General features: G+C 43.4%; 1 protein-coding gene across 1 annotated transcript; it reads left to right on the top strand.

Annotated features, from left to right (window-relative positions):
- The first annotated feature begins 134 nt into the window (after nt 1-134).
- On the top strand, nt 135-6,600 carry B3GALT6 (beta-1,3-galactosyltransferase 6). Its single transcript, XM_037379271.1, has one exon. The coding sequence runs from the start codon at nt 454-456 to the stop codon at nt 1,495-1,497; it is 1,044 nt and encodes a 347-aa protein (XP_037235168.1). The 5' UTR covers nt 135-453; the 3' UTR covers nt 1,498-6,600.
- The last annotated feature ends 9,816 nt before the right edge of the window (nt 6,601-16,416 follow it).

Below are 16,416 nucleotides of genomic sequence, written 5' to 3'. Positions count from 1 at the left end.
AAATGGCACCGCCTCGGCCTCGCTGCCCTGTTGCAAGATGGCTGCCGCCCGCCGCCGCCGTGCGCGGTCAGGTGGTGCGGGGCGCGGCCACTCCTCCTGCCCCTTCCCCACAAGGCAGGCGGCGAGCGAAGCGGCGGCCGCTACGCGCACCGGGTCCGCGCTGGAGGCCCGGCGGGTGGGCAGGAGCCGCTCCTCCTCCCGGCCTGAGCTGGTGCTTCCCTGAGGAGAAGCGGGGAGAAGACATGAAACCGCCTCTGAGGGACGGCGAAGCACGGTGAGGGTTCCTGCAAGAAGCTTGTCCCCTCTCGGCGGCCGTAAGCCGCTCCAGCCCCTCCCCCCCCTTCGGGGCGGGGTTCCTGCCGTTCCCGCCTAAATCTCGGGGGGGCGGGGCCTGGCGGGGCCTGGCGGGGGGGAGGAACTTCGGCCTGTTCGCCCTGTCGAGGCCTGGCGGCCATGAAGCTGTTGCGCCTGCTGTGCCGCCACAAGACGGCCCTGGGCCTGGGTGGCCTCTCGCTCTTTGCCGTGGTCCTGCTTTACCTCGCCAAGTGCACCTCCGAGGGCCTCCGGCCTCTGCCAGCCCCCCGTGGGCTCCCGCACAACCAGCCTGCGGTCCTGCCGCCGCGGGGTGCCAGGGGGCCACAGCCACCGCCGGCCCCGCCGCCCTCCCCTGAGGAGACCGCCTTCGTGGCCGTGCTCATCACGAGCGGCCCCAAGTACAGCGAGCGGCGCAGCATTATCCGCAGCACGTGGCTCTCAGCTGCCGGCCGCCCCCCTCACGATGACATCTGGAGCCGCTTTGTCATAGGCACGGGTGGGCTGGGGGCTGAGGAGCTGCGTAGCCTGGAGCTGGAGCAGAGCCGGCACAGAGACCTCCTCCTCCTGCCAGAGCTGCGGGATTCCTATGAGAACTTGACTGCTAAAGTCCTGGCCACCTACGTCTGGCTGGATCAACACCTGGACTTCCAGTTTGCCCTGAAGGCTGACGATGACACCTTTGTACGCTTGGATGTGCTCGTGGAAGAGCTGAGAGCCAAGGAGCCACGTCGCCTCTACTGGGGCTTCTTTTCTGGCCGTGGTCGAGTGAAATCTGGTGGCAAATGGAAAGAGAGTGCCTGGGTGCTCTGTGACTACTACCTACCGTATGCTCTGGGCGGTGGTTATGTGATTTCAGCAGATCTGGTGCACTATTTGCGTCTTAGCAGAGACTACCTGAACATGTGGCAGAGTGAAGACGTCTCCCTGGGGGTATGGCTGGCTCCCATTGATGTGAAGAGAGTGCACGACCCTCGTTTTGACACTGAGTATAAGTCACGAGGTTGCAACAATAAGTACATAGTAACTCATAAGCAAAGCATCGAGGACATGCTGGAAAAGCACCAGACCCTGGCTAAGGAAGGAAAGCTCTGTAAGGAGGAGGTTAAGCTCAGGCTTTCCTACATGTATGACTGGGGAGTGCCTCCTTCACAGTGTTGCCAAAGGAAGGATGGCATCCCGTGAAAGTCTGAGGAAGGAAAAGGCTGAATGTTGACAGACTCTCTGAGCTTGGTTACTGTTACTTGGGGAGAATCCTGGTAACTAGGGCTTAAAAAGTACTCAAAAAGATGTTGCACGATTCATTATGTCACGATTAGTGAAATCCTGAAACTCCTAAGAGCTACTGATGTGGCATGATGTAAAGATGTTAAAAAAAAAATAGACAAAAAGCATGGAAAGGCTCATATGACAGGATTGAAGGCAAATAATGGGTTGCAAAATATGGATAGTATAAAAAATTGGGGAAGGTAACTTGAACGAAATGTTGCTGGAAGATTTTTAACAGATTCTAAGAATTATTTGCTACAGATCATGACAGGCCTTTATGCTATCTATAAGATTGTGAAACTAGCATCTGCTGTTTATTTCTTGGCAAGGAAGATGTGTCAGTTTGGCAAGATTTGAAGATTCTAATAGGGCCGCAAATCAGCTGCTGTTGCCAGTGGGAACAGGTGGCTGGGTATTGACACAAGCAGTCAAGTAAAGGGAACAATTTTACCTAGGATATTTGCATTAGGGGAGGGAGAGGTCTGGTCTTTGGCAAGTGCTTCGATTTACAAGAATGGAATTATTAGACCTTCTGTGTAACTTGTCTCTTAAGCTTTTTGTTGTTTTAAAGACATCATGTACATAAATTATCTGGCAGCTACAGAGTAAGTATATATTTAGAAAGATGGGTTAGTTATGGTATTTTGCAGATGCGGAATACATTATCTTATTTGGGGGGCAAGTAGTTATGCTACAAAGCTAACCTTCAGTTGTTAGGCGTAGGTGTTGTTCTTGGCTTATCCTCCAAACACACTGTGCATGAAGAAACATTATCCCCCCCCAACAGTAAGTAATCTCACTGACTACTACTCAGATGTTGTGGGTTTCAGATTTATATTGTTCAGGACTACTTCTGTAAAATGTAAATTAGCAGGATTAGGTCAGTGGAAGCTATTCAGAGGTCAAATGAGATTGTACTAATGTGGGTACCTCAGCTAAGAAAGTAAACTCTGTATGCAGTCAAGAGAAATAGGTTCCCCCAGCCCCCAAATTCCTGTTTGAGGAGAACCGTGTCTCTTTTCAGGAGATACATTGCAATCTAAGGAGACTAGTTCCCCAACAGTCACATTTATATGCCTAAAGCTAGACTATGTGAATTCCCTCCTTCTCTCCAATAGCACCTTTTAGTGCAACTAAAAATAATTTTACAGGAGGTTTAAATTAATTGCTCAAGTAATATGTCAGTAAATGGGATTATGTCCCTTAGTCCTGTCTACACTGAAAATAATTCTAGTACTGACAAAGCTTGTCAGCATCATGTGCAGTATTGAACAGTAAATGCAGACAGGACATTCTTGACTGTAGAACAGATCACTTAGACAATTTCTTCATGTTCTTTATGTTCAAACCTTTAAGTACGTCTGTAATTCAAACATTTATGAATGGCAGGTGCTCTAATATACAGAAATACTTTTTTCCCAGTACTAGAACAGAGCTACTGACTATTGGTAGCCTTTGACAGCCCCAGATCTTTCAGTATAAGCAGAGTTTTTCCTTTTATGCCTGAAGGGCATTCTTAATTATCAGTTTTACTGTTTGTTGCACGCTGCACTTTCATACAATTTCACTTCCTCATCTCCCTAGGTCAGTGTCTGTTCCCACCTGTAGGAAGAGACAGATTCCAAAGGAGAGGAAAAAAAAAAAAAAAAAAAAGGAAAGATGCCAATATATCTGCATTTTTGCATCTTAAATTAGCAAATTAGAAATTTGTATCAAAAGACTCAAGGATGGGTTTTTTTGTTATCTTGTTTTGATTAAATTGTTGAGGATTAAGGAAAGTCTTCTGCAGAGGATGGTAATTATTTTGAAAATTTGAACAAATCTTTGACTTCTTTCTGAAACAAAGTTAAATTAAGGTACTGAAAAAAATAAGTTCTTTTAGCATGTGTCCATTCTAATGCATGCTTATGTATTGACAGATAGGCAGATGTGCTTTTCAGCAAGGTATACTATTCCAAAACAAGAATTTTAACAAGATTACAGGAAACTTAAATTGGTTTTAGCCTTTTAAAAAATACCTATTTGCCATTTGGGGTTCACTAGTGTTGTGTGTATATATATGTGATTAAATGCTTGTAATGTGAGTATTTATTTATAATTATTGAAAATGTATTATGTGTAGGAAAAATAAGATAGTTAAATGTCATTTTAAATTCGTTTAAGGAGGTACTGTAACGTCCATGAGAATTACATATCAAGCAGCGCTTGAATTTATTGGCGTAGAAGCCATTATTTAAAGTACTGGGATCTGAACCGCAGATCAAAAAAGTCTGCTGCATGTCTCTCAAGCTAGTAAGAATGTACTGTTTATCCATTTCTATCAATAATTGTGTTCATGGAAGTTGTTTACATTGTTGACTTTGACTCTCCCTACCCAAAACTCCCATCTTCACCCCCGCAAAAAAAAAAAGAAGTTTTTTTTCATTGCTAGCAAAAAGAATGACGAAGAAATGCTGGATCTCCATCTGATAGTTGACCCCGTGGAAAACATGATGCATACAAGTACTTAATAGCTGAGAAATTCTCTTGAAGAGTTTTGTACGCGAGTGTCGGGAATAGTGTGCGCCCTGCAGCACTTAGCACAGCAGGTCTGGCAGCAGCACAGCCCGTTGCCTGCCTCAGTGCACTCTGCCTGCACATCTACAGGATGAAGCTCAGAAATGATGGTGACCACTCTTGCGTACTTGATGTCTGGATTTTGGTTTGACACAGCTTTGTTATACCCTTTTCTGTTTAAATTTAATCCTGTTTTGCTCTAGGTGCAAAACAAATTAATGTGGAAGGCTTGACAGATTCCTATCCTTTGGTAAGTGGCTTTAGTTTTCTGAGTAGACAGCCCCTTGCTGCAAATACACATTTCAATCCCAGTTAACTGGGAAATTCCCCAAAAGTAAAAGATGGAGTTTTTTAGAGGGTTTTTGGCATTTTTAAAAGCAAATTGAATCACTTGGGAGAGAGCAGGCATCCCACATGCTGTGTGGAAAAACCCAGAAAAACATTTAACTAGTACTGGGTTATTATTTTTTTATATATATTTTACTAGAAAGAATTTGCATGTGAAAGACCTATTAATGTCATTTTGAGTAATCAGAAACATCTGTGTATTGGATGAGTCAGTCACTCAAAGTTTTAAAACTTGAATTTCAGTCCAAAATTCAGTTTTAGTCCATTTTTTCTAAAGCAAAATGTGAAGCACATTTTGAACATATGAATTGCATATTTTAAAAGTGCTAATTAAAGACTGTCTTTCATACCTTCTCAGGATTAGGTTCCATATTTCCCGACATCATCTCAGACGTCTAGTATATGATGTTTTTATACTTAAAAAAACTATGATGTAATCTTTGTCTCACTTGAAGTCAGAGGGAGGAGTCTTGACTTCAGTGGGTCCAGCATTTGGGAGGATGTTTAAGGGCTGCTGAGAAATAAGCAGGTTTTGGTCTTTAGAGCAGCTACATTAGAGTGGAAAGTTTTGTTGTGGGCCTTAGTGAAAACAAAATTAACCAGGAACAGATATATCTTCTTTTTTTGTAACTGTTCTTGGTGGCAATAGGTTAGTGATGTGTTGGGCTTTTTATTTTTTTGACTAGCATTTCTGCTGGTTTCCAAGTTTTCTCTTCATAAATACATTTTTAATGCTATTGTTAGTATGGAGGAAAATAATCGCCTTAGCTTTTCTAGATACCAGTGTGATGTGCAGTATAAGTTAGGCAGCTGTGTCAAGTCTTTAAGCTTATGTTGGCATCCATTCAGGACTGCCCAGTACCAAGTTGATCTGTAACACTGTTGAGCTTTTTTTTTATTATTTACACATTATTTAATTATTTTTTAAATCAGGCATTTAGCATTCTACCAGAGCTAATAGATAGAGAAGTTAATTGATCATGACGTCCTCTCTCCGTGATCATATCTAAGACTTGATACTGAAATACTTAATGCTGACAATGGCATAAACTCAGCTAGAAAGCTGATTTTATTTCCCAGTGATTTTTTTAACGTGCAACATGACTTAATTACTTTAGCGTGTAAAACTAAGCAGCTAAAACATTAACTGCCATACTAAAACTAACAGTTCCACTTTAAAAACCCTCAAGGTTCCAAGAATTCCCATAGTCAGTTCAAGATTTTAAAAAAAGAAATCCAGCATAGAAGTTAGTATTCCTGTAGCTGAATACTTTCTTTTCTGAATGTCTAACCTTATTCGTGTGAAGTTTGCTCAAATAAAGCTTCTACGTGTCATCTTTTTGACAAATGTCAGGTTTTCTGTAGTTGAAATGCCTCATTTTTGAGTGTTTAAATTTGTATTTCTTACCTGTTAATGCTGATATTTTGGGGGCCAAGGTGTTAGCTTTGCAGATTTGATTAAAAGCCCAGCAGCATGGGAAGGGGATTGAGAACTGCATTTCTGTTAATTTCTGTTCAGCTCAGCTCCAGCATCAGACTTGAAATACGTTTTTGGTATTGTTGTATGCCTGACAAACTGTCAACACCTACACTACTGTATATTTTATTTAGAACACGCTGCCTGCAAGACTCAAATCTGTTGCTACACGTACCTGTGTAAGATATGCTTTTACCTTGGAACTGGAACTTTATAGCAACATATGATGCCAGTTACCACTTCCTAGTACAGACTATTGAAGTAACGTCTAATACAACTTGGAAGCGGATCAGTCTGTTACTTGTAGCTTATCTGAAGCTGAAGGATACTACATGTGTGCCTTTATGAAACAGAATTAGCGTGGGGTGCTGTGCTGAGTACGTTTTCAACAATTGAATGAAATTGCACATTGTTTGCAGCCACATAACTGTACCGTTGGGGGTGGGGTGTGGCACACGGTTTATTTGCTCAGCATTTATATACGGAATAAACTGCTAGAAATCTGAAGCTATCTGTGATGATCAAAACTCTTGGCAATTGCTTAAGCGTATTGTATATGTATTTATGTCCTTTCATGTATGCCTTTATTGGCCAAAGCATCTGTGTGCTGTGATTTTTAATAAAAGACTTTTGCTGTATAGGTGGTGGCTTGTTCTACGTAAGAAAAGCTGCAAGCATGGTTATTTTCATTGTATTATGCCACTGAGGGGCAGAGAGGATTGGCTCAGTCTTGAGCAATGGCACAAAAATGCTTCAGTTAATGTCAGTAATAACGACTGATCAGCAGCCTAGGAGGAATGGCACTGGGTCACACGTGTATACGTAAATACATGTACCTGTTCATCCTAATTTGATGCTTGTAGCAGTATAGGGGCAGGACTTAAACCACAATGCAGTCAGAAAAAGGGCTTCTTGGACTAAAAAGTCTATTGATTCTGGGTTTAGCCAAGTAGTATTTTAAGCAGTTAGGCATCCATAAATACCATTGGCTACAGGCCTGTTTTATGTTAAAAAAAAGAACAAACAACAAAATACCAGTGATATTCTGAAGAAGAACTGAAAATACTTCCAGAATAATCTGTTCAAATCGTTTCAATGCTTCAAGCAGTTTAAATAGCACTAGCTTTCTGTTGATTAAATGGGTCGTCCATTCTCTTTAAAACGAGCATGTTCTTGCTGCTGCCAGAACCTGGGAAGCACATTCTGGGCTGTAGCCCAGAGAAACACCTCTGGTAAATAAACCAAACCCAGAAGCACAAGATGACTGAGTAGGACCGAGTTGTTGCTTTTGGTCAGAAGTGTTCTGGTTCTCACTAGCAGCTCTTGAATTACTTACTAAGACAGAAGTGTTCTGGTTCTCACTAGCAGCTCTTGAATTACTTACTAAGACTGTCATTGGAGGTGTTTGTAACAAAGTACAATCTCACCAGGAAACGAAGAGTAATTTTCCCTTTTAATACTGTGATCTCAAAGTGTCACAGTCACCTCTGACACGTGGAAATCTTTGGCAAGTTTTATACGTTGCTAGCCGTATCAATTAGGTCCTAAGTGGAGAGCAAAAGGTCCGCTTCTCACCGAGCCCACAGTGACATTTAACTCCTCTGCTCAGGGACGTTAGGTGTTTATATTGCCTTATTTGCTGAGGTAGAGGCATAGAGAAGTAATAACAAAAACACTTCTCCAGTGCATTAGTAACTTAGAAACACTGAGGTCTGAAGAAGATTGATTTAAAGTGGAATTAGGACTGCAACACAACATTTTTGCTGCTGTTGCATTGCAACCAAAACCATCTCAGGTCCTACATGCATCCTTCCTGTGAATTTCTAAGTATCTAACTTCTAAAATTAGCACATCTTCAGCAGCTTATGATTTGTATTTTGCCACTATGCAGAAGCCTATGAGGAACAGAAGCCTTTTTTGTGTCCAGCTGTCATACCTGATGTTCTGTCCGTGGAAGAGGAGATGGCATACCTGGAAAACTGTATCGAAGTCATTTAAGTGAGGCAAGGAAGCGCCCGGAGCATCGTTCCCCTGAAATAGCGTGTTGCAGTTGCAGGCAGTAAGGGCATTCTCAGAGCAACAGGTATGAGGCTGATGTATGTAGTATAATACAGAACGGTAGAAAGCCTAATAGTAAGATTTGTGTCTTGCAAGATATTTATAGATATGTTGCTAAGTAAAATTCATTTTAAGAGAAGTGCAAATCTGAAATTCCTCACCTACAAGGGCTGGAACAAGGAAGGATTCAATGCTCTGGAATACAAGCCAAGTGACCATACAGAGCAGGGGGCTGGGAATCTGTTCTTGCATCCTGGCCCATAGGTCGTAATTAAATTCAAAATTTCATCCTCACCTCATTCCAGCAGCAGTGGTATTGAGCTTTAATTAAATTCATAAAACACTACAATTGCCAAATACATGCAATTTCCTCTTTTACTGAGCTAGTAAGTCCAATGGTCAATCAAGTTAAAGAATTGTCAGTAAGTAATGCTGTAGTTAAAAACACACTTGAACAGAGTTCTAACCTGATGAGTCAAATCTACTAGTCCTCATTAGTAACCTTGGGGTTACTACAAGTAGACTTTGGGGCACACAGATATCAATCAGCAGATCCCTTATTACTTCTACTCACATAGGAACTTTATACTGAATTTGTTTCAACTATTTTTTGCAATTCCTTAGAGTATTTGAAAACCAAGACGTCACTAATGGCTTGTAAGAGATCATACCATGTAGCCTGTTACACTAGCAAGAAGAGTTATTTTCTTGTTCTATGCAAGATACTGAAAACACCAAAGGATTTAATGTCATTAATACTTCCATGTGCAGCCAGAGAAGCAATTTAAGCGCGTTGGTTCTGCTCTAGCTATGGCAGGGATATTGCTCTGCTGATTATCCGAGTACAGAGAAGAGAAGAATCTGTTTTAAACAAGTCAACAAGAGCTGTTTCAGTCTGGCTCATCATTTACCTCAGGGTTTTCCCTTTTTTTCCCTGGGTTAGCATAGTAAAATCATCCCACCAGATGTATCTAACCAGATGCAGAATCATTTTAAAGGCTCTGTCAGCAGTAGTGCTTCTGCTCCCCAGCAGGATCTAAGGTAGGACAAAACCAGAGCTGCAGAAGTGATGCTGGGTTCTCCTCCCACTTTTAATCTGTGCATGGGTTTGAATGTCTAGGTCACAACACAAACTCAGCTTTTATCTGCATTTGGACCAAAAGCAATTAATTCCTCTATCAGCAAGAGGGGATAAGGAAATTTGACTTCAGCAGTACTGCATGCTATTCGGAGTCTTTGCAACCACTGCACTCAGCTGAGCACTACGACCATGGAATACCCAGGCATACTCTTAGGTAAAATTAAAATATTCAATGGGAAACTCTTGTTCTTCCTCTACCGCAGCAGTTTCTCAATAAAAGATGGAGATTAGAGCACAGTACTGAGGAAGAGGTTCCTAGTGGGAGTAAAAGCGTGGTTTCAGCCAGCCCCAGGGAAAGAGGGCAGCACAGCACCCTTCGCCCTTGCTCTGCCACTGCGCTGAGGGGCAGGGGTGGTGTACCTCAGAAACAGAACCTGGGCTTCAAATACACCAGTATTCCTTCTGCCACTTGTGAAGTAGCAAGCAGACGGCCACAGCAGTGCTCTTGCACGGGGAAATGAGCTTTTGACCCCATCTCAAGGTCAGGATAAACATGCTTATTCTCTATTCTGAGGTATTTATTCAACCTGCTTGGTGCCTAGAGTCATAAAAAAAGAATGATCTTTGATTATCAGTCTTGATCAATTCCTACAAGGGTCTGAGGAAACCAGGGGCAAGTGGATGGGACCAGATTTGTTGGTTTTGTTCCTCCCCCCTGCCTCCAAGTCTGCTGGTGGGCACTATGAATTATGCATTATTGCTCCACCTCGGACCTCACCACCCTATGTCTTTAAACTGTCGTCTCAGGGACACAGCAAGTTTTCATTGCTCAAAGCTTGCTTCAAACTCAGCCATCCGATTCCAAAGAAAGCTAGCTCTGAAATTATTCCAAGGCTAAGCAATTTAAGGTAAATAAAGGCGCCAGTATAAAACCTTGAATCTTCAGAATAATTATTTTGCTACGAGATGTTAGATGTTTTGCTTCCAACACAAATGATCAAACTCCTGTGGAAGTGAACGTAAGGAGAAGACTGACAAATAAGTCAAGGGAGCTAATTCAAAAGAGGCTGCCCAGCTCATCAACCAGAGAAGATATATATATATTACTAACCAAGAAAGTTGCCTAAAAATAGACTTCATGGATTATTACATAAAAATACAGAGACAATCAGTGTCGAAGGGCACGCAGTGTTTCAGTTTTACAATGAAAACAAGTCAGCTCAGAGGTGAAGAAACTTGTCCGAGATCATGTAAGGAGCTGGCAACAGATCAAAAGCTACAAACTGGTCATCGGTGCTGTGTGGCTAGTGCCGGGAAGTTCACGATAGCATTCCTGATCTTACACATCAGCTGATCCCAAGTTCTTCCTGCTGAAAGATACGTGCCCGAACCCTGAAAATCCAACAGTTTTTCATCCTGTTTGCCACAACAGAACTAAGTCATCAAACTGGCGCCGGTTTTTAATAGTTGGGTTTGTTTCCATCGGTAATGTCCCCAGGTCAGGGGTCCGTAGGCACCCTTAGCAGATGGGCAGCGAGGTGTGGTGGTAGTTCTCAGTTTTTCAGCCCGAAGAGATCAGCCTTTCAGACAGCGTTTCATTTACTGACCCCAAAGCAAGTTCTCACATTAGCCAACAAGATAAGTTAAATTGGTCACATCAGCTGAAGGTTTCAGTTAATACACAACACCAGATATTCAATACAAGCTTTCAGAGAAATGCAAAACCTTTTTTTTTTAAAAAAATATCTTTCCCTAATAACTCCAAAATAGACAAGCAAAACATTACCTCTCCTCTAAACCCAAACCATTTGCAACAGGCAGCTGTTGCTAGAGGAGCACAGCCCAAGGACCATCTGCCCAAGAGCCAAAAGGAAGCCTTTTAGTTCACCTACCGTATCTTTTTATTCCGGGAAGATTGCAAATAAAAGCAACTGACCCGATGTGACTTCCACAAGATGATGCCTATTCTCACAGCCTAAACACTCCACACCAAAAAAAACCCCCAACCCCACAGACCTTTTCCTGCTGCTTTTCTAAGGACCAGTTAGTCCTCACCTTATGAATGATCCCAGGGAATCAGCTGGGAAACAACAGATTGGCTGCAGGTGAGGGTTCAGCCCAACTGTTTTGAAGGGGCATCCCCACACGGGTATCATCCATCTGTTTTCCCTGATACAATTACAAGGTGTATTCCAATTTTTTTAAAAAAACATTTTCCTCCAAATTAAAATATTTCGCGTACATATAATGAACTCACTAATTTTTGCATCCTTGCTACAGAGATATAAAAAAGAATTTTCTTTTTTTTTCTTTTTTTTTTTTTCATAAATAATTCAAAACAACTTTCAAATTTGTTATGGGGACAAGGTAATATATTTGGAATTCTCGTTTTCCTGTTTGCTTGCCCTATACCACGTAGTCACTAGATGTCACTATGTGCCCTTCAGAGCTCGTAAGGGGCTGAGTTCCTGGGTAAAAATAAAATAAAATAAAGTCAGAGCAGGAACCTAAGCAGTTGTTTATAACTAAAATCTAGCTGTGTTCTCTAATAAGTGTCTGCTGTTTAACACAGTCTCAAATGGATGATCAGGGGAAAAAAAAAGGAAAAAAAGTTTTCCAATTCAGAAATGGAATTCTGAAGGAATTACTGAGGATGGAGCCAATATGTTGTTCCATGTAATTAATGATTGATAATGCACCCAGTTTTATTGGCTTTAGATACCCAATTTTAAAGACAACTTTTGCAGAAGCCCACAAAGCCCCCCAAAACAGAGAAAGCAAATTAACAAAAAATGATGAGCCGCGTTTTGGTCAGTATGAGAGTGAAGTTTAGACACCATTTGGGAGCTACAATAACTTGGGATTATGGAAAAATAACGAACAGTGCCTGTTATGGAAAAAAAATGCAGCTGTGATTTGCCAAAATCTTCGGATGACTTTTTCTTGTCTATGTATGTTTGTGGTTAAACTGGCCAAAAATTTTACATCAAAGAACTTTGGGGGGGGGGGGGGGGGGCGGGTTGGCAGGTGGAAGAGAAATATCTTTTCAATGAAGTGGCAGGATTTTATAGAACAAGCCAAAACAACCGAAACCCCCAGTCCCTGTGCCCCCCACTCCCCACTTCAATCAAGTTTTTCCGTGGTTTCGTCAGCTGAAAATACGATTGATTTGAGTTGTTAAATTTAGCCTTCTTAAGGAAAGCCCTCCCCCAAAATATTTGAAGAAGAATTCAGTTCCAAAAAATGTCTGTGTGTGACTCCTTCTTGAACTTCTGGGTTGATTACAGAATATGTAGAAAGGAAACCTATTAAAAATTATCAACACGCTGATCAAAAAGGAGCTTCTCCAGCCAGCCTTTGCTGGGCTAGAGAGCTAATTAATTTTAATTATCTTTAGTGAAAACATTCACCTGGCATTTGACGCTGAAATTTAGGGAGTGTTTAAAGACATTTGTAAAAGCAGGGTTTTTTAAGGAAGGAGTTATCGATACGTGCTGTTGCAGGGGAGAGAAATATTTGCTCTGAGCCAGATTCCGAAGACTTTATTGATTCTGAACAGCACCCACTCAGTAAACCAATTCCCTGGTGAGTGCAACAGCGCTTCCAGGGAGATACGGAGCAGCTTGGAGCATCCCTGCACTTCTGGTGTAGATCTGTGAACTCCATGGGTTCCACACTGGTGTCCCAAGGTGGATCTAGCTCTGCCTAGTGTCCCGCTCGGATCAGCCGGGGCTTCTGTCCATGCAGGCTGTAATGCAGGAATATTTATTTATCCTCAGTGGGTATGGAGTGGTACAGCTCTGGCCTCGTTGCATCCCTGTTGTCAAGCTGTCACAGCCTTATGCTTTCATAGCCAGGTCACAAACATTGCCTAAAATCCCAGCTTCAGCCATACTGGTCACATCCTCTCCTCTGACATTTTTTTTTATTATCGGTTTCAATGAATACATGGGAAAAAATGTGGAAAAATCTAGACACTGATTCATGCTTTGATGAAAACTCAAAAAAGCCACAAGCCCACACCCCCACCCCCTGCTGCCCGGTATTTGATGGCCCCGATTTCTGGAGATGCCAAGGCAATCACCTCTGCCCGGCACAGCAGCGTGCTTTAGCAAGTTGGCAGGGAAGCTAAAGGACATCTAACCATCCAAGGCCACAAGACCCACCTTGTGGTGTGGTCCATCTCATTCCCTGCTTTGCCTGACAGCCAAGATCCAGGGAATGCGAGTCTGGTTACAGCATCTGTTTATTTTCCAGGCAGCAGGCTGATGTGCCGTATTGAAATCTGAAGTGTTGGACAAGTGGAGAAGTTCCACACGAAGAGCCTGTAGTGCAAAGTGCGCCACACATAAGCAACAGAAGGGACTGGAAAATTAATAATACTGCCTTTTTTAAATAAAGGAAAAGGTTGTTGTTGTTGCCAGTGATCAATTTATTTGGGATAATGCCAGATGGCTCCAGTTGGCTTTGAAGCATCATAGCGCAGGACACTACAAAAACATTTATCCAGAACAGATCCTAGCCACAAGAGTTACAAATATTTACTTTATATATTTACTTTAGGGAACGACTCAAGCCAGAGATAGTAGATCTTGATTGCAAACATACCAGCAATTGAGGTGCTAAGAACTGGAGTTTTGGGTCTAATCTTTCTGATCTTATCTTGTCTAATATATTTGTCTTTCTTTCCATGCCTTGACCTCAATTAAGCAGTGCTTCACATGCTGGAAAACCACCCCTATAAATGTGCTGTGCTGAGCTCCACGCTTGAATCTATGGCTCTGCTAAGATCAAGGGGGCCAGGAGCTAACCCAGACTTAGATTAATTTCAGTGTCTTTTGTAGTTCCCTAGATGTTTACACACTGCACGCTTGCCTGTACCATTTGCTCAGCTGTCTCTGCCCTAGTTTGCTAGGCTAGTCCCTAGCAAGTGGCTTCTCCATGAGTGCTACACTCTGTCCCTTCTGAAAACAAATCTGGCCGAGTTTGGCTGCGAAGAACGTTAGGGGAATCTTCAGCTGTACAGGGATTTTCCCAAGCATGAGGTGCTATGCGTAAGAAATTAGAAAAGTTGTAGGTATTCTGGCTTTCTTTATGATGAATGGTAATCCTGATTGCTGCCTTCATGGGGACCCCTGGCTAGTAAGATGTCTGGTGGGGTTTTATCCTTCTCTGACTTGCCTTCTAGCAAACTGTTCCGCAAAGTGTTGCAGGGTGGTGGGTCACTCCACTGCTGCCTCTTGCGCTCCGGCAGACAGCAATGGGTGGCACACCTTGGCAGCACCTGGGGGGGCACAGAGAGGAGAGATGTGACTGAACGGCAGAAGGGTGCCCTAGCAAGAGGCACGGGTGCTGAAGAAGGGAGAAGAGCTCCTACCGATGCACCGGAGAGGACAGCCTTCCCTCCACACCTTCAGCTTTACAGAGTCAGGGTAGCAGCTCCTTAACCAGGTGCTGAGGATGTGGTTACTCCCGGAACCCTCTCTCTCCTGCAAGTGCGAAGTAACATCAGCTTTTGAGTGCTGGAGCAGGAAGGTATTGGTGCTGAACATTGCTTAAAGCCACCTGCAAGGCTGGTTGCTTTTTTGTTATCAAAAGGAAGAACCGAGCAGTTAATTGCAATCAGGACTCCTGGAGCCCACCACCCCATTAGCCCATAGCCGTGGGCCAGCCTGCCAACCCATGGTCTGCGATGCCCTGATTCTTACTGGGCTCCGTACCCATCATTCCAACAGAATCCAGTGGAAATAGTTCTTATAATGAAACTGATAACTACTCCGTGCCTCAGTTTCTCCCTCCATAAATTGACAGCAACATTACCTCTTTGATGGCAAAGCTATCAAAGGCCTTTGGGATCCAGGCATGGCTGGATTTAGGGAAGTGCCCGATTACCTTACACTTTATAAAAGTCTGATCTGGCTCCTGAAAAGCTTCATCAAAGCAAAACCCATAGCTGGAAGGTTTATGAGGACAGGGAGAGGGGTAAGAAAACAATAACCAAGATCTAATTTCTTAGGAGTAGCAGATAGTCCCGGGAGGATATAATTGAAGTCTCTAATAGCTGCAGATAAGATCAGACTGAGTTACTATTTTCAGCCAGTCTCAGACATCAGGGCTGGAGTCACTGAAATAAATTCTAAAACCTGAGACAAATGAAATGCAGTGATCAGGAAGCTGCAGGGTCCCAAAGAGCAGGAGACAGCAAGAAATACATAAATATTGCAACTGGGTGGAAACAGCCACTAGGCAGGGATGTCCGTCCCAGTTGTGCGCATGCTGGGGTCACTACAGAAGAAACAGTTGCCTGTTTGGGGAAGGACTGAGATGAAAAGAAGGAACTTGAAGGGGGAAAATGACCTTGATTGTAATTCCAGCTGTGATAAGAGGAACTTTATTCTCATTACAGTGCACCAGCATCAGATCTCTGCTCCAGTTGCTTCTGGAAAAGCGCAGGGCAGAGCTGCAAAAGACCCAGAGCCTTGTTCAGCCCAGGGTGCTGCTCTGGGGGGTAGGTAGGAGCCTGTAGAAGGGGGCAATGCCTGGGTGCAGTCGGTGTCTCCCAGCTGGGGACCTGGCCACCAGGCAGTGCTTCCAAATGAGTTATACCAGTAACTTCAAAGGTCACCCCAGTGAAGACTTTTGAGCCTAGTAGGGGAAAAGATTGCATGATCGTAGCGGAGAGATGGTGGGCTGGGGAGTGGGGGAGAATTTGGTTGCTTTGGCTGGGGGGAGGTACTTACCCTGGAAATAAGAAGGAAGGCAACGTGATCCCAGAAGCCCACTTTCTGTTATGAGCTGGGCAATTCCTGGGTGCTACACAGCACCCAGCCACCTGTGGGTCACACAGATGGGTGCCCTGGTTTGAGATCTCCTTCCTCTACTTCTTGTTTGGTGTGTTGATCACATTTATCATTGCCTTAACCCACCCATAGGCCTGTAAATCCTTGTCTGAGGACCCCCGAGCACACTCCCTGCACCACCGAGGAAGTGGGGGGTGTCTTCAGCTGCCTTTTTCCACCCACAAGCTCCTGAGAAGTGATATGGTCAAGGGCCTGGGGAGCTGGGCTTGTTTAGCCTGGGAAAGAAGAGTTGCAGGGGGGGCTACTAGCAAGCTTACAATACCTGTGAAAAGTAAGCAAGAAGACAGAACCCGGTTCTTCACGGTGGTGTATGGCAGGAGGACAAGAGATGATGGGCACGTTGAAATAAGAGAGGTTCAACCTGGATTAAAAGACTATTTTTTTTTTGTCGTGCAGTCAGTTATCGGAACAGCTTGCCCAGAGAGGTTGTGCAGTCTCCAACTATGGAGGCTTTC

The sequence above is a fragment of the Falco rusticolus genome, chromosome 3 (genome assembly GCF_015220075.1).
Source record: "Falco rusticolus isolate bFalRus1 chromosome 3, bFalRus1.pri, whole genome shotgun sequence".
Taxonomy (NCBI): domain Eukaryota; kingdom Metazoa; phylum Chordata; class Aves; order Falconiformes; family Falconidae; genus Falco; species Falco rusticolus.
Note: the sequence above shows the minus strand (reverse complement) of the source record. Positions and strands in the feature narration are given on the sequence as shown.

Excerpts from the sequence above, each read along its gene's own strand:
- B3GALT6 (XM_037379271.1), top strand. The coding sequence starts at position 454 with ATGAAGCTGTTGCGCCTGCTGTGCCGCCACAAGACGGCCCTGGGCCTG.